This window comes from Bos indicus x Bos taurus, chromosome 8 (assembly GCF_003369695.1).
Source record: "Bos indicus x Bos taurus breed Angus x Brahman F1 hybrid chromosome 8, Bos_hybrid_MaternalHap_v2.0, whole genome shotgun sequence".
NCBI classification, from domain to species: Eukaryota; Metazoa; Chordata; class Mammalia; order Artiodactyla; family Bovidae; genus Bos; species Bos indicus x Bos taurus.
Genome location: NC_040083.1, coordinates 21,959,401 through 21,984,861, shown reverse-complemented (window position 1 = coordinate 21,984,861; position 25,461 = coordinate 21,959,401). Strand labels below are relative to the sequence as shown.

Sequence of the window (25,461 nt, the reverse complement as noted above, 5' to 3'; positions counted from 1 at the left end):
AAAACTTTTATAGCAAAATGTATATGGGAAATTTAAGGGAAAGGAAAATCGAAGCTGTTTCATTTTTTTTTTTTTAAAAAAGCTTTATTTGATGCGTGTCTGATAAATCGCTTCAGTCGTGTCCAACTCTTTGCCATCCCATGGACTGTAGCCCGCCAAGAATACTTGAGTGGACTGCAATGCCCTCCTCCAGGGGATTGGCACTGGAAACTGGCATTAGGACACCTGGGAAGAACTGGGCGGCTGGTTGGCATCGCTGACTCGATGGACGTGAGTCTCAGTGAACTCCAGGAGTTGGTGATGGACAGGGAGGCCTGGCGTGCTGCGATTCACGGGGTCGCAAAGAGTCGGACACGACTGAGCGACTGATCTGATCTGATCTGATCTGATGTTCTTTCTCGTATTCCAATGATTTCAATCTTTCTTTAGGTCCGAGCTGTCTGTAGATGGCAGAGGAGAGAGAGAGAGAGAGAGAGAGAGAGAGAGAGAGAGAGAGAGAGACATTAGAAAACGGAAGTCAAATACTGTAACACCTCCCTCCTCCTCTCTGCCCCCACCCCACCCCCGCAATGCTGACGCCTTATCCAGGGTCTGTATAGGGCGTTTGGACCTTCCCAGCCGCCGCGGCACTCACTAGCCTCCGGAACTTCGCAGCGCGTCCGCTGCCAGTCTGGGCTGCTCCGGGCTCCCCAGCCGCTCCCGAGGCGCCCGACGAGGCAGGGAGACAGCGGTTGAACAGCCCGTGGGGTTAAGAGAACAAAGCGGGTCTATTACTAGTGCCAAGTTGTTTACCACACATAATTCCAGGCGACTGGAGGCGAAGGTGTCGCCGCCTTGCCCTTAGAACGTCCCCAGGTAACTCTTGCAACTCAGAGCGATTCAGCGAACTGGCGTAACCAGAGAGGTCAGGGGTGCTCGGGCTCAGGGGTGCTCTGCAGTATGAGAATCTTCGGTTCCAGTCCTATTGTATTTTTTCCCAGACACCCCTTTCCCAAAGCGGCTAATAGCTTCCTAACGTTTCTAGAACAAAATCTGTGTGTGTGTTTTAACATTTATTTATTTGGTGCCCAGGGTCTTAGCTGTGACATGTGGAATCTTTCATCTTCACTGTGGCATTCGAACTCAGTTGTGGTATATGGAATATAGTTCCTTGACCAGAGATGGATCAAATCGGGGTGTCTTGCCTTGGGGAGTCTCAGCCAATGGGAGACCAGGTTGATCTAACATCCTTTTTTGGATTTACTGGGCCACTACCTTATCTGGTCTCTACCCTTCTCTTTGATCTCTGTGTGCTTTCTCCATCTGGCCTTCCCATCTTCTTAACTGGCCACGTTCTTTTTGGAGTAAGTCTTTGCACTTGAAAGTTTCTCTGCCTCCAGTGGCTAATCTCTTCTCATAAGTCTGGTTCTCTGACCACTCTTAAGATAGCCTCGCCTCCTATTCACACTTCACTCTTATCCACCACATTAGTTTTACAAACTCACTCTTCGAAATACACTGTTATGTTGCTTAAAAGTCTAGTTTCCCGGAATATAAGCTCAGTGACAGTAAGACTCCTGTTTTGTCTTGTTCATTTCTGTGCCCGACCTAGACTGGGGCTGATCACACAGTAGGAACTTTGAAAAAGAAAAGAAAGAAAGAAGAAAGGGTGGGAAGAAGGGGACGTGTAGGGACAGAGGAAGGAGGGATCATCCGTACTTGGGTTAAATATCCTAGGTTTGATTATTCATTTGCCTGTGGCCCAATTTGATCATCTAAATCCTTCTCTTCAGCTCCTCCCAGTTCTTACTCCGCTCAACAGCCCTCTGATTGGCCCCTGATCCTATGCCTTCCCTGGACTTCCCTGGTGGCTCAGACGGTAAAGCGTCTGTCAACAATTCGGGAGACCCGGGTTCAATCCTTGGGTCCTTGGGTCGGGAAGATCTCCTGGAGAAGGAAATGGCCATTCACTCTGGTATTCTTGCTTGGAATGGAAATCCCATCAACAGAGGCGCCTGGTAGGCTACAGTCCATGGGGTCCCAAAGAGTCAGACACGACTGAGCGACTTCACTTTCTTTTCACTTTCCTATGACACTGCCTTAGGCAAGCTTCAATTTCAGGAGAGAGAGGGTAGCAGGCTAAAGATGTGCATGCCTCTCATACCCAAGGCGCTGCGCTCAAGACATCTCCCAAAATCTAGAGCTAGCCTCTCCACTCCGTCCTCCTAAGCTCCCCTAGAGCACGAGGAGCCTAGTATCCCAGTTGTGAGCCAAAACAGGATAGGTTTCAGTCTCTTTGAAGTTATGGTTTACCTTAAATTTTCGTGTAATTTCGTATTAATATAATGCTTTAGATAGATAGATAAAACAATTCTGTCTTCAGAAAACTAAGAGTAAAGTTGGTATTTTAGGCAGGTAGGAATGAGGTGGGGGAAAGGGGACCAAGGGAAAAGAAGTTCTTGTGGTTGTAGAAAAAGGCAAGGAGGACCACATCCCCATCATAACAGAATGCTCAAGGGAGGGAAAAGCTTAAGAGAGTGTTTCTCATAGAGTGTAGCAAATCCCAGTGCAGAGTTGGGGAGGTATCCACTCCAGTTGCCCTCAGAACCCACTGGGGAGCTCTGGAAAACTCCACCGCATTTTGCAACAGAGTAGGGAATGACAGGTCTCTGCCAGACGATGCCACGAGAATCTGACTTTGGAAACCCCAGGGTGGTTCAGCGGTCTTGGCAAACTAATGGGAAAACTGAGAGCCATTGAATGGATGCGGCTGCAGCTCATTTTCGGGAAGAGGGGCCACTCACTAGACCAGGAGCCTCCGGAGTGTTCAGTTCTCCTCAATCTAGTCTAGTTGTGCAGTGAATGTTTAGAGGATGGGAGGCCCGGTTTCTGCGATGGACTTTAACGTGCGGAAATCCATCTTGAGACATCCCGTCCGCAGCCCTAACGTGGTGGCGTGATCGAAGACTGGGGTTGTCCCACGGGTTGGCAGGGTGAGCTAACACCAAATAGCCTACTCTCCCGAGTCCAACTTTCTCTTCTAAAAGTGAATGCTCTGGGAAGCGGAAGCTCTCTGAGTTCAAACTCGTGGATCCACCACCTCACCTGCCGGACCTTCCGCGGAATCTGCGCTGGCATGGCTACCGCCTTCCGTGTCCTCTGCAGCCGCGCGCAGGTACCGGGCGACGTCGCGGTGGCCCCGCTCCTCCGCCAGGTCCACGGGCAGGCGGCCCCAAGCATCGCGCACATCCAGCCGCGCTCCAGCTCGGTGCAGGGCCACCAGCGTGTCCAGGAAGCCCTCCCGGGCGGCGTCGTGCACCGGTCGGGTGAGGGTGGCGGGGTCCGCGCAGTTGGGGTCCGCGCCGTGGAGCAGCAGCAGCTCGGCCACGCGGGCGCTGCCCATCATCATCACCTGCCAGAGACAGCAGAGTGGTCAGGACGGGTGGGGGCAGGGGCAGGATTAAAGAAACTACTTGTAGAACCCCTACTCCCTGCAGATGCGCTGACAATCCGCAAGTATCTAGTTACTACTTTTTTTTTCAGTTACCGACTCGCTTAGCCAGTTCTCCTACCTGTTCCATTTTTTCTTTTTCTGTACACACTGTTATATTCCCCAACATTTTGCGGGGTTCCAGCCACGAACAGAACACTACCAGAGTCATAGATAACAGCAAAAGGGTGAGGAACAAACTGACTTCGACTACAGTCTAACCTCCTGTATTTTATTTTGATATGAAATTATGCAAGGCCCAGAGACATTGTATGGCTCACTGCTGTATGTCCAAGCCCAGAACGTGGTAATTGTTTAAAAGCAAAAATGAAGAAAAAAAAAAAAAAAAAACCACAAAAACTTAATTCTTGTAAAACGTTAAGCTACCCTTGATTTCCCTGAACGTTAAACTTCAATTTCTTGAAGTATAAAATGAAAAAGTTTGTCTAATCAGTCCTAAAATTCCTTCTTCTGATAAGCTAAACAATGTTCCCTAAAGATGTCCATTTCCTGATACTCAAAAGCTGTTAACATATTACCTTATGTGAAAAAAGGGACTTTGCAGATGTGATTAAATTAAGGATTTTGGGGGCAATTAACCTGCATTGTCAGGGTGGGCACAATTTAATTATAAGTTTGCTTATAAAAAGATCTCAGTCAGAGAGAAGATATAAGAATGGAAGCAGAGGTCAGAGAGAAAATGCAGGGGCAAAGAGCCAAGGAATGTTGACTGTCACTAAATGTTGGGAGAGGCAAGGAAATGGATTATTCCTTAGAACTCATAAAGGGAATGCAACCCTGTGGACCCATTTTAGAATTCTGATTTACAGAACCATAAGATAATAAATTTAAGTTGATACTAAATTTGTGGTAATTTGTTATAGCAGAAATAGGAAGACACTTTCCAAGATCACACTCTGAGACTTCATTAAAGAGGAGGTGCTCACCTCATTTGGTTCCTAAATAATCTTTGATGATACAAGAGCATTAACAAAGAGGAATTTTGAAATACTGTTCACACAATCACAGCAACTTTGCGATTTGAGTGTTATACAGTGGGTGGAGGTGATAGACCATTCTTTTTTAGGGTAACCATTATTTGGTTACATTAGCTACACTATATTGAGGAATTACTTATTTTTAGTTGAATTCTGTATTAAACTTGAATTAATTTGTCCAAACCTAGGAATCTTAACAAGTTATACTATGCTTGTTGAGATCTGTCCTGGAGAAAGTGAAACTGATTTAATTTTCAAAAAACACAGAGAAAATTTAAGTGAACCAACTTGAAGCTACAAAAAGAAAAACTAACATAGTGCATTAGAAGAAAGAATTGTTTTAAAAGAAAAACTGGGGAAATTTACACTATTGGATTTCTAATGGATTATGAATTAATTTCCAAAACAAAGGGGCCACACCCAAGGATACCATAATCTTTTGGAAGATCTACTACAAGTGCCAGAGCTCATATATATGTATGTCTCCTTCCATGCTTGTATATAATGCAGGTGAAAATATATTAGATGAACTGGATAAATGAAGTCCTTGGTCTTAGTCATTAAATTGGTTAAAGGTTTTATTATATGCTACAGTATTAAAGTATGAAAAGTAACATATTTAAATCATAATAGTAATCCAAAGCAAAAAGAAAATTAATCATTCAAATGAATATTTCTAGGGTACTTAAGTCAAATTGAAGATATAAATTTAATTTAGTCATTAAAATTTTTCTATAAGTATTTTTAAACACAAATTTGGTTAGGGTTCAAAACTAAAATCATATCCCTTTTGTTGATGCCCTTATCCTATTTAAAAATAATTTTAAATTATTTCTTTTTGTATTTAAACAATAAGGTCTAATATAACATCTTCCAGAACTAGAAGATTGTAACGCCCAGTCTGCAAACTGCTGGCAAAACTTTAGAGATATCCAATTATGAATCACGCATGCATTAAAAAAAAAAAAGAACTCATGCTTCTCTTCTACAACCATTCAACCTTTTTATCTCCAAATCTCTCCACATTTCAAATCCCAAATAATCTCAAATTTGAGGATATTTTATTTTTATTTTTGTATCTAAAAGTATATAAAATGTATCTATTCTATGTAGCATAGTTTGAGGAAAGGACGATTCACTTGTGAAATCCCTTGTGAAGTTTCAGGTTGAGTTACTTTTCCTTTGTCTTGTTATGCTGGAGTTTTTGCAGTGTGCATTTTATATAAATATTATTTTTCAGAATCAGAAATTGTCGAAACCTGGAATAAAACTGGAGTGATGGCCAGGAAGAATTCATTTTTAGCTCCAGATTTAGAAAAAGAAAAAAAAAAAACACAGTAAAACGAACTGACAACGCATCCTCACACATACAAAACTGGAGTGGGGAGAGGAGAAATGACATTTTTAAACTATGAGGAATTGAAAACTCCCCAAGAAATTAATCTGTACTAAGTAAGTTTAAAATACCCCAAAAGGTAAGAGACACTCAAGTGGTAGCTAAATTGGCAGCATTATTTCAGGCATAATTGCACTAATTTTTTTTTTCATATATTTCCTAAACAAGCATATATGTTCCTTACTCGGTTAAAAAAAATAATAAACACGGTATGTGGTTGCTTCTGAATAATTTCAATAGACCTTTATTCCAACTTACACAGCAGTAGATTTCCACTGAAATCTCCCTCTCACCCCCACCCCACCCCAACAAAGAAGTCGATCAGCTCCATTCACAATTTTGTAAGTTCGGGGGTAAGTGGTCTAGCCTGTCTTATTGTCTTTATACTCGTACTCCAGACGTTCGTCAATTTCGCATCTCGGTCTATATTAACACACATAGGTTCTCCCTTCTAGATCTTCACACCGTTTTAGAGATCTGAACCCCACGCGCCTTCTCAGCCAACTCCGCGGCCGTCCTGAGCCCCCTGAGAGTCGCCGAGAGGAGGTCTCCGATCCCTAACTCGGTCTGAAAAGTCTCCCCTTTACCAAGAAACGCTTACCTGGTTCTGACTCCATGGCAGACCTCGTCCTCCAAAGCCCTCGCCACCCAGACACCCTGCCGCCCACCTTTCTGCGGCAGACCTGCTGACCCACCTGAATCGCGCTTCGACCGTAACGGTTCGGCGCGTTGGCCGACGCCCCCGCCTCGAGCAGCGCCCGCACCTCCTCAGCCCAGCCCAGCGCGGCGGCGGCGGCCAACAGGTCGGCCGAGGTCTCCATGCTGCTCCCCAATGCTCGCCCCTCGCTTCCTCCCGCCTGCGTCGAGCGCGGGCGGCCCGCCCAGGCAGCTCTCGAGCAGCCCGCCCCTCCTCTTTCCTCCTCCCGGGTTGGCGGAAGCGGCCCCCAAACTCGGCCCCTCGACTCCTCCCGCGGAGTCTTTGCACCCGAGGAGCGCCCTCCATGCGCTCTTCCAGGAGGCGCCCTGTGCTCCCAACGAACAAGACATCTATTAAGTCGCCCCCCGCCGGGCCTCCTCGGTCACAGGTCCGCCGCCCACGCGACCCGAGGCACCGGCCGGAAGCTGTCCGCTCCGGTAGCGCGGCGGGACCGTGAAAGGAGGGCGCCCTGGGACCTCCTCCCCTCCCCCACCCACCCGCGTCCTCGCGGCCGGTCTCCCCACTCCCATCAGAGGCGCACGCGCGGCTCCGAGCGAGTTCATTCCAGCCAAGTGAAAATTCCTCGCGCATACACCCTGCGTGGCATGAGACAACTGCACAGGATTCCTAACTGCCAAGTTCGAACCAGTGTGTTTGGAGTCATAGGCAAAGTTATTGCTTCCTCTTTTAATCAGAAGAAACGGCCAGCTTGTCCTGGCGCTGAGAGCCCAGGATAGGTATGAGCCATTCCACCGTGGAGGCTTTCCTTCTTGGAGAGGACACACTCCCCCTCCAACGCTCAGCACCAGGTTTTCGAGCGCTGGCTCAATTATGTCAGAAATTCTAGCTCAAACATCCCTTCTGGAGAGCTGGCTCACGCGCCAGGCTGTGCCTCCCTCCCTCCACACACATGTAAAACGGATGTAGGGGGAGAGCGTTTCCTAGGCTTGCACAATGCCTGGCACTAGTGCCTAGTATACGGGCTGGCTCCGAGCAGATGAGGTCAATTTAAAAGGGATGGTGGAGATTTCTACCTATAAGCAGATAGGAACATGGTAAGGGTGTCCTTAGGCTTAGCAGGCTCTGTTCTCAATAATTCCTCCTACACCAGAAAACATGCTCATTGCACTAGGGACAAGGCTGCATTCATAGATAATTCAAAAAGCAGGCTCACACACTGTCTTGGTGCCACTTTTGTCCACCTTTCCTTCCTATTAGAAAAACCTTACACTTTTCTTAGTTATAAAATGGGGGGGATAAGAGTTGTCCCTACTTCCTAGGACTGTTTTGAGTTTTAAATGAATTGATACACACATAAGCATTTAGAACAGTATCACACACCTAAGCTAATGCCTGTTAGCTCTTAAATTATCCATTTTGAAGATTTTCTTGTAATCTAGGAAACAGAGAAGGAAATGGTTTGGGTAGAATTACCAGTATTACATATAAAAGGGTAGGCAAGAAAACCTTAATCACTGAAACAATGATGGACATGTTCCAATGACTGACATATTTAATGAAAAGTTAATGCTTAATCTGTCTGCTAGATAACCCAGCTCTGTTCTAAAAGTTATATTTCAATTCCTTTTTGACTCCTCTTGAAGACCCATAATACTTGACTATACTTTCAGTGGCTGCTAGCTTAGGCAACACATGAGGTTTTAAATAATGACAATTAAAACACTCATGGGATCTCAAATCCATTATAAAATCCACAATGCATCACTGTGTTATTTATATTTTCCTCCAGGCACCTCTCAAGTACTAGAGCAACAATGATGTGGAAAATTCAAACTGTGGTAGAACATAATGTAAACATCTTCTAATGTTGCTTAAGGTACTGTATGATAGGGGGGAGGAAAACAGCGGTTGTGGTAATGAGATGGAGGGAACAGATTTCCATTGTAGTATGTTTGGCTTTTTAGACTAATATCAAAATTAGTTATCATCATTAAAATAATGGTTCTTAATCTTAGGGCAGGGAGAATAAGCTGTTGAAAGCTATATACCCTCTCCTCCAAAAATAAAATATACAATTTTATTTAAAAAGTGTGTTTGCTGGCACATGTAACTTTTAGGGAATTCAGAAATTCCTCTAAAATTCAACTATAGATTCCTACATTAGGAACTCTTTAAACTCTCATGCAATATATTGGACTGTTGACGAAGGAAATGGGCGATCGAACAGTATAACAACATCCACTGGATGCATTATATATAGACATAGAGGTTGAGTTTTCTCAAAAGCAGGTTTTAGACAGGTATGCACTAGCTCCAACACTTTCAGTAGAGATTGCTAAAGACTGTGGCATCCTTGTGGAGAAGGCAATGGCACCCCACTCCAGTGTTCTTGCCTGGAGAATCCCAGGGACGGGGGAGCCTGGTGTGCTGCCGTCTACGGGGTCGCACAGAGTCGGACACGACTGAAGTGACTTAGCAGAGCAGCAGTGGCATCCTTGAGTGTGGCCCCTTTGTTCTAGAAATTGACCCCATACTCAGTCAGAAATCTTGTATAAATAGGTAGCTAGTAATAATATGAAAGATTGCCTAGTTTTTCTTTTAAAGAACTACCAAACTCTCAACTTACTCATGTATATTAGATCAGACCTGAGGGGAAAATCTCAGAATAAATAAAATATAAAACCCAGGATCCTTGTGCTGGTTATGCTAGTCTCAGATTCCCCATGTGTAAAATGGAGTCATATTTTATGGATTGATAAAGTAAGATGATACATGTCCAAGAGCTTTAAAAATTCTGAAGTTTGTTGGTTACTGTTATTACCCTTCTCAAACTTCCTTCTCTTCGCTGAGAATGACATGGCCTTATTTAGGTTTGTGCTGTTTTGGTAGTTTTGAAAATCTACACTATGAAATAAAAATCTGTCTCAATTCTGACCATTTTTTTTTCCACCATTATTCGCCTCTAAAAATGAATGTTCATTCAGCAAGCTCAAAGGTTAAGGGTAGAGCACTGAGTGTGGCGGGGGCCGGGAGGTGGAAAAGATATTAAATATATGGGGCTTGAGTTAAAATGCCTGGGTTCAAACCTAGACTTTTCACTTAATCGCTCTATAACAAAGTAACTTAATGCACTTGGAGCTCAGTTTCTTCATCTGTATAACTGGGATAATAGTACTTGCCTCAAACAGTTGTGGTAGGGATTAAATGAGGTATTATATGTAATATGTGTAGAAGAGCAAAGAAAAGTAGACACAAGAAAATGAAAACGGAACCAAGCTCATTCTGTGGCTTAGGGGTCTCCATGGATGCTGAAAGCTCATCTTAGTCTTAAAAAATGTGAGTATAAAGATATAAAAGTATAAAGATGTTCCAGGCAGAAGTGAATGCAAAGAGGTTTGGGAAAACAGAAAGTAATTTACTGGGATGCATGTGAGAAGCTGGAAACATAAACTCTTGAAAGAAAAGCCTGCAAAGGAGTCTGTTAAGTGCTGCTTACATGGATCAGAAGGAAAACCAAGAGTGAATGGGATGTCAAGGAAGTGGGGACACGGTGTATAGGCTACTCTTTCACAGGTTAGCTGTGATAGTTCAAGGCAACGTGTGATAAGAGGAGGCAGAAGGGAGGTGGAAGAGGCCTGAGCACACATATACCCTAAAGGAAGAGTGCCGGGTGACAGGAAGAAGTGTTAGGAGAAGAAAGAGAGAGAGAGAGAAATTGAGGACACAGGCAAGATAGGGTATTTCTGGGGACCTGAGGCACCTAAAAAGTCAGGAAGAAATGGAGTACAAAGCACAGGGAGTGATCATAAATTTGATGCAGGAGATTCAGCTAGATGTGGGAAGGGAGAAAAGGTCAGGGCAGGGAGGAAGTTGAAACACTTCCTTCTGTGAACAAAGAAGCCTGGCTTGTTTACAGTGATGATAAGATGGTGGGTTAGGAAGTGAGAGTGGTGAAGATTTAGGATATCTGTTAGGAAGAAAGATGGATGGGCTAAGACAGACTTAGAAACTGAGAAGCCTTTCCTTCAGCCTGGAGAACCCAGCTGAGGGTAGGCGACACTATCAGAGGAATGTGTGACTCTTTTATTTAAATTAAAGGAAGCCTTGTGATGATGGTGCTCCTGTGACCCTACAAATCAAAGAATAGTAATTCTAGATGTGAATATTAATTCAACACACCACCAGAGAGAGAAAGAAAAACATTTGAGAAGGTGTTAATAGTATTCTGAAATTCGGTTCTGGTTCTTACAAGCCACTGCAGGATTCACAGGGTATGATATGCATGATATGCACATACATCATTTGAAATCATTATTTTATTAGGAAAATAGAGGTTATTGGATACGTAACTCTGACTTGGTGACAGGACTGACAACTGACAGTCTTGATTTCACTATCTGACAACTGACAGTCTTGATTTCACTATCTGACAACTGACAGTCTTGATTTCACTATCTGTTTTTAAAAATTATTTTTAATTGGGGGATAATTGCTTTATAATATTGTATTGATTTCTGCTATATAACAACATGAATCAGCCATAGGTATACATATGTCCCCTCCCTCTTGAACTTCCTTCCCACCTCCCACCCCAACCCACCCCTCTAGGTTGTCACAGAGCACCTGATTTGAGCTCCCTGTGTCATACAGCAGATTTTCACTGGCTACCTAATTTTACATATGGTAATCTATATGTTCCAATGCTCCTCTCTCAATTCATCCCACCGTCTCCCTCCCCTACTGTGTCCACAAGTCTCTTCTCTATGTCTATGTAATGACATGCTTTTCCACTGTGAACTCTTTTGAGACTACTCTTAGCTTCAATGTCCACATCTTTAAAATGGACTCTATCTTGCTCTACCTTTCTATCTCATGAGATTGTTATATCAAGTGAGGCAATATACATGAAAGCATACATCTCTTTACTGTATTTAATATTAGTATTGTTATAAACGAACCATTCAATATATAGCTTGAGGTTAAAAATAAAGAATATAGAGAATACCTTTGGACAGAAACAAAGAAGCCTATTAACTGTGGGGAGAAGAAAAGGGGTATGAAGATAAGCATGTGATTTTCTTTTCATATTCTATGACTTATATTGTTGGAATTTTGTACTATATGCATAAATTAACCATCTAATTAAACAATATCTTTTATTAGACAAATAAAAGTTGTTTTTCTGAAAGCCATTATTCATAATGTTATTTGACAAAGATTAACTGAGTTCGTACTATATGCCAGGTGCTTGGCATATAGTGGACACACTATAATTGTGGACACACAGAAAAAAGAAGGGTCCTTAGTCAAGAGGGTGAATTGGTATCAACCATCAACATATTTGATTCTCTCGAGGAGAAAGGTGGTCTGGAATTGGGATGTAGCCTTTAAGGGAGCCTACATTCACAGTATAGGAGAAGGAAGACGCACTCTGATCTGTGCACGTCAGTGTGCACACTGTAGTGTGCTAATACACTTCAGACCCGTGTTATCAGGAAAAAGATGTTGTGTTTCAGGGCCTGGAGAGGTTCCAATAATTAAGGTGATCTCCTTAGGAAACAGCTTATCAGAGCAGGTATACTCAGTTAACAGTGCTTCTAGACATATCTGGGCTGAGCCTGAATAAATGGGCTCTAGGGTTGAATGAATGCAGATGGTGACTGCAGCCATGAAATTAAAAGACGCTTACTCCTTGGAAAGACAGTTATGACCAAGCTAGAGAGCATATCAAAAAGCAGAGACATTATTTTGCCAACAAAGGTCCATCTAGTCAAGGCTATGGTTTTTTCAGTAGTCATGTATGGATGTGAGAGTTGGACTATAAAGAAAGCTGAGTACCAAAGAATTGATGCTTTTGGTGTTGGAGAAGACTCTTGAGAGTCCCTTGGACTGCAAGCAGACCCAATCAGTCCATCCTAAAGATCAGTCCTGAGTGTTCATTGGAAGGACTGATGTTGAAGCTGAAACTCCAATACTTTGGCCACCTGATGCAAAGAACTGACTCACGTGAAAAGACCCTGATGCTGGGAAAGATTGAAGGTAGGAGGAGAAGGGGACGACAGAGGATGAGATGGTTAGATGGCATCACCGACTCAATGGACATGAGTTTGAGTAAACTCTTGGACAGGGAGGCCTGGCATGCTGTGGCCCATGGGGTCGCAAAGAGTCAGACACAACTGAGTGACTGAACTGAACTGAAAGCAATGGAAGAATAATTTCAGTCACCTCTTTTAATGTAGAAAGAGATAGTAAAGTAAAGAAGAGCCCAGGCCTAGCTCTACCACCAACTTTATCACCTTGAGAAAGTAATACTTTATTCTGGCATTGATATCTTCAAGGTGGGCGCAATAACAGCTGTACCTCGAAAGAGACTTGTTCAGCCAAGAAAACTGCCCCTCAAAGTGCCCCTGGGTAAGAATTCTAAGAGCTTAGTGTCCAAGCCTGGCATTTTAAATGGGAAAGAAGAACCTTCTTGGGTAAAAAATAGCAAAGAATACAAGGTTTTCCTTTAATTATTTATTTATTTCCCCACAGGGATAAAATGTAACTTTAGTAGAAAGGGAGATCTCTGAGAAACAAAGCAGATCTCTGTAACAGGTTAGTTAAAAATAGGGAATGTGACCCCAGAAATTATATCTTTGGAAAATTCAAGACAGAGGCATGTTTTCTTCTCCTCCAACTTTTTTTTTAAAACTATTCTCTAGTTAAATTCAATACAGCACAATTACTGAGTATCTGTTATGAATAGGGCACTCTTTCAGGGACTCTATGATTTTTCACTTGTACTCCGAATTATTGTAAAATTTATCTTCCTGCTCAAACAGGATGTGGGCAAAGAGCACAAAACACAAATTCTCTTTAACTTATTATAAACCTGATGCATAATTATAGATAAGTCCCAATTTCTCAGTCTTGGTTTCCAAAGTATTAATTGGGTGTAGAATCTGCAGTACCTATCATCATCTTCCCAAGATGATTTTGAGGATAACTTCTAAGTATATGTTATACAGCAGCTGTCTTCTCCAAAGTGTGTGCAAAACATATGTGATTTTAAATCTATATAAGGAGTTTACTATTAAAACTATTTCTAGAGTGGACTCTTGTGATATGAGGACTCTATAAATCATGAAAATGATTAATCTCTAACTAAATTGTTTTATAAATGTCTGTTTTTGTTTGTTGATAAGTTTCTTTTGTTGAATTACTTATACTTATCTGTAGCTACTTAGCAAGTTGAAAAAACTAAAAGGTAGCACTGTACGTGTGTGTGTGTCTCTCTTTTTATATATATAGTATGTGTATATATAAATATATAATATGTATTTGTGTGCATACATGAATAATTTGTTTATATGCACAGAATATGGAGAATTAGAATTAGCCTCATCCTGAGGGACAAAATAAGTAAAGCATATAATCAGAAGAGAGAGAAAGAAGTAAATAGAAATAAGAGAAAATTCATTCCAAATTGCCAAGAAAATCATAATGGCTACCATTATTGAACCCCAACTATGTGATAAGCATTAAGCAGCTTTAATTAGATACATTATTTCTAATCCCACCACTATCCTGTGGGATAGAGAGTATTATCCTTCTTTCATAAAACAGAAAAAAAGAAGCCCAGAGTGCTTAACTCACAATGCACAAGGAGATGCAGTTCAAGTTCAAGGTTCCCAGTTCCATCTGAGAGATGCACACTCTCCCCACTAGGTCTCCCTGCTGATTGATTTGTACAGTATGTAGTGGACAACTCAGCAGTGTTTTCTCTTCTCTGAGAACTGTGCCATCAGGCAGGTTGTGAATTTTGGACCAAGGTGACAGGATCTCCACTTTTGGGAATTACCATGCTTCTGTGTGATTATTCCTGGCTAATAATACACATGGTGACAGAAATTTGGATCTTGAAGTCCCCTCAAAGTCACTTAATCCAGTCCTCTCATTTTTGAATGACTTCTTCCTGATTATAGTTCACATATGCAAAAAAAGTAAGAAATGAGCTTTATAAAGAAAATGAAAAATTATACTACATAGAAACAAGAACAGCATTTTGAAATATTTCCTTCCTGCCTTTTATCTTTGCTCAGTTCTTGTGGATATAACACAGTTTTGAAATGAACTTTTCCTCTTACTCATCGTTAGAGCATTTTCCCAAATTCTCCAAAATCACTTTATAAACACTACTTTTAATTTGCTGCAACATACTCTACTTGGGGGAAAATGTTTACCTACCGATGCCCCTGTTGTCAGATATTTAAGATTTTTCAAAATTTTTGCAATAAATAGTATTGCAGGTTTTCAAAAAGTATAAGTCTTGTGATACATATTAAAAATTGTTTTTTAAAAAGTTATCCCTTTGATTTATAAATGGAGGGGTAGTGCCTTGCCATGGTTACTCAGCAAGTAAATGATTCCTGCAGATCTTAAACCCAATCCTCCTTTATGTTCTTTCTTGGGCCACAGCAACTTACTCTGACCGTGACAAATGTGGTTGGTGAGGATGTCAGCCACACCCTTAAATAATGATCTTGGAGAAGACACAAATGCAACATAGGTAATGGGACAATCTTAGTTTTTATACTCAGGTAGCCCGCATCCTTCATTGATCAGTTCTGCGGACTTGAATAAATGACATAAACTTTCTGAGCCTCCATTTCCTTACCTCTCAAAGAGGGGAATAAAACATATCTCATAGGGTTATTATAAAGAATATAGAATGTCAGATATAGAAAAATCCAGGTACACAGTAGGCTCTCAATAAATGGAACTTCTTTTCTTTTTTTTTTAAAGGATATGATATTTACTATCATCTTATTTATTTAGGCCATCTGTCAATTTTTTTTCTCATTATTGTACATTCTGGCAGGTATCTGTGGATTGAACAAGCAAACTGCTTTCCAAAAGGTGTGATTAATTCTGTCCTCTTTGAATTCTAATCCCATGAAAACAGAGCTTCTTTGTAATCATGTTGGCTGTATTATAATAAAAGTATGTCCACAAAATCTTTCATTAAATCATGGTAAGTAAGAAAGGAGTGTGTTACTTACATTCATTCAGTGTTTCCTCTCCATTCATTGCCACCCACCACCATTCCTTGGATTGCAGTTCAAGTTGAAAGTACAATGGAGAAACTATAGGCAAAATTGTAAAGTTTACCTTCTCTAAGCTTCTATTCCCAACCTCCCTCTTTTTCCTCCTTGATGGGATAGATTTTCTCCTTTCAAATATGTGTTGCTGTCTTAATTGCTAACCTTGAAGACATACAGTATTCCAGCATATAGTATGCTGATGCTTGTAGGTGTTAGTATCAACTTGAAAAAGTGAAACTCACAGAGAAGTAACATTGTGTTTAGTTTTTACTCTTGGTGGAAGTTGAGTGTTCATGGTTGATCAATAGGGTTTAACAATGATTTAGGATACTCTAATTTCCAGTAGCCTAATACTCGAGTATTCTAATACATCTATTTTGAAGCTTTCCTCTTCAAAGGGAGACTTAGTTACCACCCTCCCCACAACTATCCTTTAAGAGCAGACTGTCTTCTTGGGGTTCTAGAGTCTAACTGTTATCTTCATTTTTTTTTTTTCCTTTCCTGGACTTCTGAAAATTCTGAAGCCAAACTACCCTCTGATATTGTAAAAGATCATAAGAAAATTTTCTGTGTTGGATCACTCTTCCTGGAGTCACATTCTTTACCCACTATGGAATTAAACTGCTCTGGAAGGAATCAACTTCATGATCACATAGGTCAATTCTGAATGAATCATAAAATGCTTTCTATTCGTGTTTTAGCACCTTTCACTTACAGATTTAACAGTCCCACTTATGCTTTTCCCTTGAGACTCTAGATTGAAGATATACTTTTATAGTTCTCTATCTTATGGTTAAGATGATAACTCTCAGACTTCATTTTTCAAAAAATGATAACAGGATATTTTTTATGTTTATGCTACACTAATTTTATACACCTAGGTCAATTTTGCCCCAGGAAGTATATTCAATATATTTTGTCTCTTTGATATCCTACTAAACGTGAATAAGAATAGTTGGAGGTTATCTTCTAAGGCAGACATTTTGAAGGTTTTGAGGATGACTTTAACATTTCTTCCCCACTTTCTGTCCACCACACACACACACACACACACACACTCAAATACACACACACACTCACACACACAACCCTATGCATGCACATTTTTTACCAAAGAACTTGTAGGAAAATCTGTGCAAAAATTATTGATTCAGATATACTTCAGCAACCTTTCTGAAGGAATCAAGAACCCATTATGTGTGTTCCCTCCAAAAATTATTATTTGGGGTTATTAAATTTTTTGATAAGTTAAAGGCAAGTTAATAACTTTTTTCAATTTTCTAAAACCAATTTAATTTCTTATTTTAGAAAACAGAGGTTCACGACTATTGTTAATACCTGTTTAATAATTATGAATACTAGAAACGTTTGGGATCACACTATAAAGGCCATCATGTAGGGATTATTTAAAACTTTATACTGATTTTCTGTACAAACTTACCTGACACCTTGGAATACATCAGTGATTTGAATAAATAAATATATGTTTATTATGATATGCATGTTCTTTAAAACGGAGTTCAGGAATTCCTAGCTACTCTAAATAATTATAGTTAAGAAGGCATTTACTGTAAAAGTGAACTAATGTGCTTTTAAGGATGTAGTTTAATTAGGCACTTTAATAATAACTGACAAATGTATGTGATGGATTGAAAGTTTACAATGCCTCTTTACATGTGCTATTTGTACATGTACTAGTTCTTACTGGATGAGTACTGGAGGGTACCACCTCAGGTTTACAGATGAGAAAATGGAAGCACTGAGAGTTTTAAGGATTTAGTCCTAATACCACACAGCTAGTAAGTAAAAGAAATGGAATCTAATCACAGACCACATATTCCAAGAAAGTGACATTTCTACTTTGTGCTTCAAGTGACCCCTACGCTGGTGCATAGGTTTCCTATTTATTGATCTTAAATTGAAGTGGAAGTGAGTAATTTAATTTATAAAGAAGTTTTGAGTTAGTTTTATTCTGGGCAAGATACAAATTTCTAAAATGTTAATCTTCTTGTTTTATTATGAGATTGAATGGCTTTTAGAGCCTAGAAGGGACTTCAGTTATTAAACTGCCTTATTTTTCAGAACTTTTTCATTCACCTAATCAATATATATTTGCTAGAATATATGTAGCTAATGCTGAATAAAATGTAGATCCAAGAGAGTTAAGCAATTTACAAAACAACTAACTATAAGAGATGGAACTGACACTATATGTATACATTTATATATATAAATGTATTCACTCAAGAGGCAGTTATAAAGGGCTAAGTTAGGGCATTTGGTGCAAGAAGCACACCTAGTTGAATTTGGCATGTTACTAGTCAATGACTTTTGACAGACCATTTGCAACCCAGTCTATGAAATGAGAGAATAAAACCCCTAAAACAAAAGGAAAATGTGACCATTAAATGAAATAATATAAGTTGATGTCCTCTATCACTGTTAATAATCTCCTCATAATTATTTTGAGGAAAAAGAGAAAGCAAACTTGACCATATACTTTTAGAAGAAAGTTTCAACAAGTTTCTTTTCAAAAATTGTGTTACACAAAATAAATTCAGTTTCAACTATTCAGTATGTAAATTGAATGGAGTAAAATTCAAAGTGTCCATGTTGCATGTACATGTAACAATTATTTCAGAGTTAAAATATACTGCTAGTTCTATAGGCTGGTAAAGATTTGCAACTGGGGGGATACCCTGTTTTGGGATAGTTGCTGTTTCTTTAAATTGGGTGAAAGAGTTGTACAATTGCTGAGTCAGATGATCTGGCAGCCAGAGAGATTCAGAGCAAGAAAATGGTGGCACTCAAAAAAAGAAAGTAAAACGTAAGTTCCCCCCCGTAATAAACCAGCAAACTAATAGGGGTAACATTAGAAAAATGTAGTTTAAAAGCAGAAAAATTATGACTATAATTGGGAAAGCATAATATTGTAGTTTTACCTATAATTGCAAATTCTTTTTAAGCTTACATTATTTGTAAATATATTTTCTCCTCACCAATGTGTTTTTACAGACACAAAGACCCATCATTTTGTCTATAAGTGCTTTATTCTGTTATGGGTACATTTTACTGTAATTTGCCTTGATCATAAATAAATATAATTTAAACCTGTAAAATACTTCTATGTTTTCTTTCCCTTCTCTTACATAATTTTAGTGTGTTATGTTTACTGCTTGATTTCTGATTTGGAAAATAAAATAAAATGAAAAAAATCCCTTATTACTTATTACTCTATCTATCTAGCACTATCCATCCTATGTAAACAACAGTAAGTATATATAGTGCTTCAAAAAGATACCATTAATGTCTTTTGTGGAAAATTTCTGTCTGGTGCTACAAACTTTAATGCACAAGTATATCTTATTTCATCCTTTGCCCTCAAATGTGTTCTGATTGTAGAGACCTGACATCTAAGAGACGATCTTCTCCAAGTCACATGAAGAATCACATAATACTAATAAAGGGTTCCCTTCATTTGGTAAAATAGCTCCTCCGATGAATTCTTTAGATTCTCAATGTCCTACCTGGGACCCAAAGTGTGATTCTAAAGTTTTAAATCTTATCTAAAAGTCTGAATTTCAATTTAAAAGTAAATAATAAAAAATAAGTTAAAAAAAAAAAAACAATTTGGCCATATTTGTCCCAAGGAGCTATCTCTTAACAGAATCCCCCTTAAATGCTTTAAAATGCAGGTTATTGGGACTCCACAGCAAATCTGCTCAGTTAGATATTCTGAGAGTGAATTCCAGAAATACGTATTTTAAAGAGCAGTCCAGGTAATGATGCTGCTGATAACCTTTGCCTTACTTCTTTAACTTCACTAATTATTCTCATGATTAACTTAAAAAAAGGCATATTTATTTACACCACTCTGATGGCATAGCTTTGTTAGTTTCAATTTGTTTAAGAGATTACATATCTTTGTTCATACAGTGCTGAACCTCTACAATCTACAAAACTTTCCTTCCTTGAGAAAAAAACACCTACTGGCTGTGCAACTATTTAAATAAATTCTGAGATTTTCTTTTTAAAGGTAAAGGGGGAAACCGAGAGCTAGTTGAAGAAGAATTAAAAAGTCATTTGTAATAAAAATTTTAAAATCAACTTATTCTTTTCCAAAGGACCTCTGAGGCACTGTAATTTTCAATCTTGTAGTTGACACTAATTCTTCCTTTCTATTACTTCTGATTATGTAGTCCTGCCCAACTGCAACAATCACTCTAGTTTTTATGCAAACAACACTGACAAGCAGAGATTATCTTCAATCCTTCTTTCTTTAAAAAGCAAATGTTATTGACATATAGTAAGTTCAACAATTGTCAATACACATGGGATTTCTGAACAAACATTGAAAGACCATGAATTAGGATTTGGAGCCTCTGCTGAGGCCCCCAGTTGGTGGGCATTTTCTAAGGTGGAGTAGTCTTTAAAAAGAACTCCCTTTTCCTACTAAACAAAATATTTATTACTAAGGTTGTCTCCATCAGTTGGCTTGCTGACATAGAAGTTGACCTTATTTTCAAACTTACTTTTTTTTCACTCTGATAAATGATATCTTTTTAATGTTTTAACTGAAGGAAAAAAGTTTTCAAATATGAGGAAAGCTTCAGTATAAGAAGAAACCTATTGCGAGACCGTATCACTAGAAGAATATTACGGACCGTTCTTTATACCACCTTGCATCCCAGACAGAGAAACAAAGAAATCCAGGCCTGTCAACACTCTGGTTGCCCCCTAGCCTGGAAGGTAAAGGAATAGTCGCCAAAACTTAGAAGTGCACCTCGGAGTGAACCTGTCCCATCCCGCTCCCACTCTTGGGGGTGGGGGCGGGGAGGCCTAGTCAGTTTCAAGACGGAGAGGTGACCCAGAGATGTCCCCTGTCATACTTTTACCCCTCTGAAAGCCATGAAGCCCACTCAGATTCCACTTGCCCCCACGCCTCTCTCACCTCTGTCAGCCCGCGTCCTGCTCTGCGTTTAACCCTTTCTCTGCTCTGTTACTTTGATGAAATATTACGTGCGGAAATAGCTGCGGCGAGGAGCATCAGCGAGGCCCAGGGAAGGCTAAAAGTAGAAAGGGTGCGAAAGGGCGGAGTTGGGTGAGGGTCTGCGTCTAGCTCTAGCTGGAGGGTCCTACCCCAGCGGCAATAGCATCCGAAGCATCTCTAAGAATTGATACGGTGGGGTAAGAGTCAAGGTGGGTGGCTGGGGTTGAGAAGCGAAGGGGCCGGTTCAGAGCAACTTCGAGTCTCACGTCCTTCTAGACCTCACGTTGAGGTCCTGGCAACAACCGTGGGGACCCCAGCCTAGCTTTGGGAAGTGGCAAGCCCCACCTTGAAGTCGTCTAGAGAGGACTTGGGAGAAGGGATCCGGAGAAGGGGGCAAGTGCTAGAACCGGAGAGGCCTAACACCCAGGCGACTTGAAAACTGGTAGAGCCATCCATTTATCAATTATTTAAAAACGAACTACGTTGTGAATAGGGACAGCGTTCCCTAGAGTCAGAACCCTCACAGACTCTCTCCAGACCTTAAAGGCACCTTCTTACATAGAATATTTGTGCAATAGAATACTTTCCTCATCCTTTCTAAGTAAGGTCTTAGTTCACTGAACTGTAGGAAAATAAGGTTTTTATCTTTTTTTTTTTTTAACTGATGATGGTCATAGTACTTTGGAAAACTCAAAAGTATAATGAAAAAACAAAAGACCACCAACCATCTTGAGGAAGCCACTATAAATATTGTGTTACTGTGTGTGTGTGTGTGTGTGTGTGTGTGGAGAGAGAGAATTAAGAATAAGAATTGTTTACTGTTTCTGCTTTAAATCTTGCTTTTAAAAAATCACTTAACTTTATAATATAATAATTTTACATTCTATTAAATATTCTTCAAAAACATGATTGCCTATAATGATCCAGATCTGAAATATTTCAGACCTAATTCCAGAGTATAATTCAAAATAATTTAACAATGTGATTGCTAGAATTTTAGGCAATTTTCAATTTCTTGCTACTGTTTATTTGTATCAATTTTTGTCAGTATTTTTCTTTCCTTAAGATGATGCCTACTTATAGAAAAGCTAAATAAAAATGTATGGATATTTAGAAGCTCTTGATATACAATGTAAAAAACGTTCTTGCCAGTGAGGTGTTTAGGAAAGTGCATTAATCTTCAGTCAGTAAACAGACACAGTATTAATCATCAGGTATGTGAAAATCAGAATCTAGAGAGCTGTAGGGTTTTTTTTAAAGCTATTCAATATTAGAATTTTATGTTTAGAAAATGAAACTATACCCATTGTTTACATAATTTAAACTACAGAAATAAAACACCACTAAAACTTTTTATCAGGCTGGATTTTGGAGCAGAGAGGATTCTCTGGCCTAGAGTGTTTTAGGATGGAGTAGGGTAAGTGAGGTTGTTATGCTTTTCAAAAAGAACTAAAGGTTTTAGAAGCAAAAACACTGGGCCAAATGTTCAGCCTTCTTTGAAGAAAGTATTTTTTGAGATGATATAGATCACTTTATTATTAGGAGTCACTCACACGTTGGGAAAATGGTTTAGCTTAACTCTATCATGGTAGTTACTAGTGATAAACTAATACGTAATTAGCAGACCTGTAAAATATTGTGGACGCAGACAGCAATAGGCTGTGTTGAGAATGGGCATTTTAAAATTTGAGCCCCCAAAGAAGTAAATGAATATTGTCTTATTTCTGATAGCTAGAGATCATGTACACATTGGGAATAATGGTTTACTAACTGTATAGTGCTTACCGTGAGAGAACACTATGCCGTTAAAGGAGGGGAAAAGCCCTAAGAGTTCCCAGATAGCAGTAAACAAATAAATATTTAATTTCAGAAAAGTATGACTATTTTATAAATACACCAAGGTAGAGGTAACAAGTCAATTAGTGTAATTCATCAGGCATGTATGGATAAGAAACTAGTAACATGAAATTTTATTATATACAGTTTCCAGTCATATAAAAAAGTCATAATGAATATATTTGCAAAACTATAAAACTATGTTAAACTAACAACACCATACCAGTCAGCGTTAATGTTAAATAATTCATACAAGTTATATTTTTAGCACTGTGGCTCTCAAGGAATTGTATGAGTCCCAACATAATTACCATCCACATATATTGTTAAATCAGCACAACCATAGACATAATATATATAATTACATGCCATTTATAATGAATACTTCCAGATGTTTTTTATATATGTGTAAAATTTCATATAAGAAGTTGGAGAATTGCACATATTTTCAAAATATTCTATTTTTTCTAAGCCATGTGTTCTGACATCAGATATTTGCTGAAAATTGGGCTTTTCATATGATCATCATATGATCAATGCATTTTTAAACAGCTTTCATACCTGAAAATTGACTTATACCTAAATAACGAGAAATAAATGGCTATTTAAAATGAACCTACCATTTTTATATTTTAACTCTTTATACAACAAATATAAAATGAATATTTCTCTAACTTAAAATAATGGCAATATTATCCTATGTACTCCTAAAATAGAAATCAAGTAATTACAGAATTTACATAGGTTACAAATCTCTACTTCGTTACTATAAGTTTTTGGATGCAACTTAATAATTTAAATAAAATAGCTTTATATAGAGAATAATATTAAAAATGAAGATATTAAAAAACATATTATAATGGCTAAATGCTTGCTGGTACAGATAAAGCACCGTTTGAAAAATGGGATCCTGTTAGTGTTTTAAAATGAACTGAAATCAAATCCAGCAACACCCCTTGAAATTTTTTACAAGCTACTTCTACTAATGCTCAAAAATAACTGACCGTTAATAAAAATATGAAAAAGAAAATGTGTACTTTCCCAATCAATTGTTTGTAGATTTTCGCCAATAGAATTGAGGCACCTAATTAAACACGGATAGTGTTAACAGTTTTACATTTACATGTCAAAAATTCTAACGTTAAAATAAAAAAATAATTCCCCCCTATGCTGGCCTTTGCTTTTTTCAAAACACATATTTCCAGGGAAATAACGCCACAAGGAAGGCCACAAAAATGAAGCCTCATTAAATTGTTTTTGGGTTTTTCATCCTGGTTCTAATTAGCACTCTCTATATTGTAACTATATATATATTTTTCAACTATTCTGGTCATAGGAAATTACATCGACTGTGTAAAGAATTATCTGATGTGAGGACACAACTACCTAGATTTCTGTTTTTCAAGAAGTAGGCCTCATTTTGGGCCTTTTAGTTGGGGCCTGAGATGATTAAAATATGATCGATGTCATCCTTGGGCTCCGCACTGCAGTTCTGGCTTCTAAACATATGGGCATTGTCCCGACTCCTTTAGATAACACCAGGCCGCTAAAAAAGAAATCTCCATCTCACTACGAAAGTCAATCTCTCCTTTGACTTATAAAAGCAAGTGATTGCTCCTCTTAGAAGTTACTGATCCTGCGATCAATATTACTATTTTGAGAGTAACAGTAATATTTGAGGGTGCGAACCCCCACCCTCAAACCTCTTCCACTACCGCAAGGAGAGAGGGTTGACCCGGCAGGAAGAAAAAAGGCGGCCTCCAGAAATCTAAGACCGTTAGTAATACTTTCCTTCAGGGCACAATAAAGTGCTTTTGAAATACACCTTGTGTGTGGATGTGTGTGTGTGTTTACTGATTCCCAGTCAGGAAATTCAGGAGTGACTGACTTCTAGAGTAGGTTTAGAATCTCCCAGTTTCCCCCAGAGTTTCAGGAACTTAATGAGGTGTGTGAAGGGGGCTCCGGGCTCACTCAGCATGCTGGGAGAACTGCACCTAGGAGAAACTGTAACTCGTATGGGGAGAAAGTGGAAGGAGCCACCAACCCCCGTAACAGCCTCCTCTAACCTCGTCCGGAGGTGACTTATCTGTGCAATAGATTACATCAAACAAAATCACCCAAGGGCCGACTGCGCCCCGGGATTTTCGAGGCCTTTCCTACCTGGTCTAGGATGCATCGCTGCGCTCTGCGCTGGCTCCTCACTAGCCATCAGCACGAGGGCCACAGCGGCCCGCACACTCGGCGCTGCCCACTCACCCGCTGCCCGCGCGATGTGCACCACGAAAATCCTGACTCGTGGTGGGCCGTTCGCGCGCCGAATCCTCACTGTAATCAAGAACCGGCGCACCATGTTCTCGCCGCCTCGGAGCTCGGCGACCGCTGCGCCGCCTTTTGACTTCAGAGGTAGGCAGCTCGGCGCCCGCCCCCCAAGGATCGCAATCTGAGACCCACGCGCAGCCGCCCGCCCATCCCCGCCCCGCAGGCGCGCCCCCGCCCGGGCCGGCGCGCGCTCGCTCGCCCCCAACCTCCTGGGAGCCGAGAACCGTTCTGCGCTCAGCGCGCGCGGGAAAGGCGGGCTGAGGCGCCGGGCGGCGCGCGCGCGGGAGGCTAGCTTCCTAGGTTCCTCTCTCGCCCGCGCACCTCTCCTTTCCCGCCTTGTCCACACTGCCCCCCTCCCCTACCCCGCCACCTTCCCACCCAGCGCGCGGGAGCGCCACGCGGTGACAGCTCCGGGTCCTGACGCCACAACGCATCTCCAGGCAGCCCGCCCCCCTCGCAACATCCGTCACCTGACCCGGCCATATCAGGAACCGCCACGGTCCGGCTCGCGTCCCTGCTTCCCTGACCCCCTTCCTTTATTCCTCGCGCCCCTCGCTGGGGTGGGGAGGTCCTCCCTTTCTTCAAACCGGATTATTTAAAAAACAAAAAGAAAAAAAAAACCGCAAAGTCATCTCCTGGCTCTATCCGCCTTTCACGAGGCTGGATGTCAGTTTTTGAAAGAAATGGCGCTACGCTCCACTTCTAGATT

The 25,461-nt window shown here is 40.4% G+C and overlaps 1 protein-coding gene across 4 annotated transcripts; it reads right to left on the bottom strand.

Moving 5' to 3' along the window:
* Window positions 1-82: 82 nt before the first annotated feature.
* On the bottom strand, window positions 83-25,461 carry LOC113896961 (cyclin-dependent kinase inhibitor 2A-like). Of its 4 annotated transcripts, none has more exons than XM_027549119.1 (3): window positions 6,559-6,756; window positions 3,085-3,391; window positions 83-440 (listed from the first exon to the last, which is right to left on the bottom strand). In XM_027549119.1, the coding sequence occupies exons 1-3, from the start codon at window positions 6,682-6,684 to the stop codon at window positions 415-417; spliced, it is 459 nt and encodes a 152-aa protein (XP_027404920.1). In that variant the 5' UTR covers window positions 6,685-6,756; the 3' UTR covers window positions 83-414. The 4 variants fall into 4 exon arrangements, with proteins under 4 accessions (XP_027404920.1, XP_027404923.1, XP_027404921.1 ...); XM_027549122.1 differs by lacking the exon at window positions 6,559-6,756 and adding an exon at window positions 25,223-25,461 and having other exon boundaries at window positions 319-440; XM_027549120.1 differs by lacking the exon at window positions 6,559-6,756 and adding an exon at window positions 24,690-24,773 and having other exon boundaries at window positions 319-440.

Coding starts and splice junctions, on each gene's coding strand:
- LOC113896961 (XM_027549119.1), bottom strand. CDS start 6,684: ATGGAGACCTCGGCCGACCTGTTGGCCGCCGCCGCCGCGCTGGGCTGG. Junction 3,392..6,558: donor ACGGTCGAAGCGCGATTCAG/GTGGGTCAGCAG, acceptor TGTCTCTGGCAG/GTGATGATGATGGGCAGCGC. Junction 441..3,084: donor TTCCGCGGAAGGTCCGGCAG/GTGAGGTGGTGG, acceptor TGCCATCTACAG/ACAGCTCGGACCTAAAGAAA.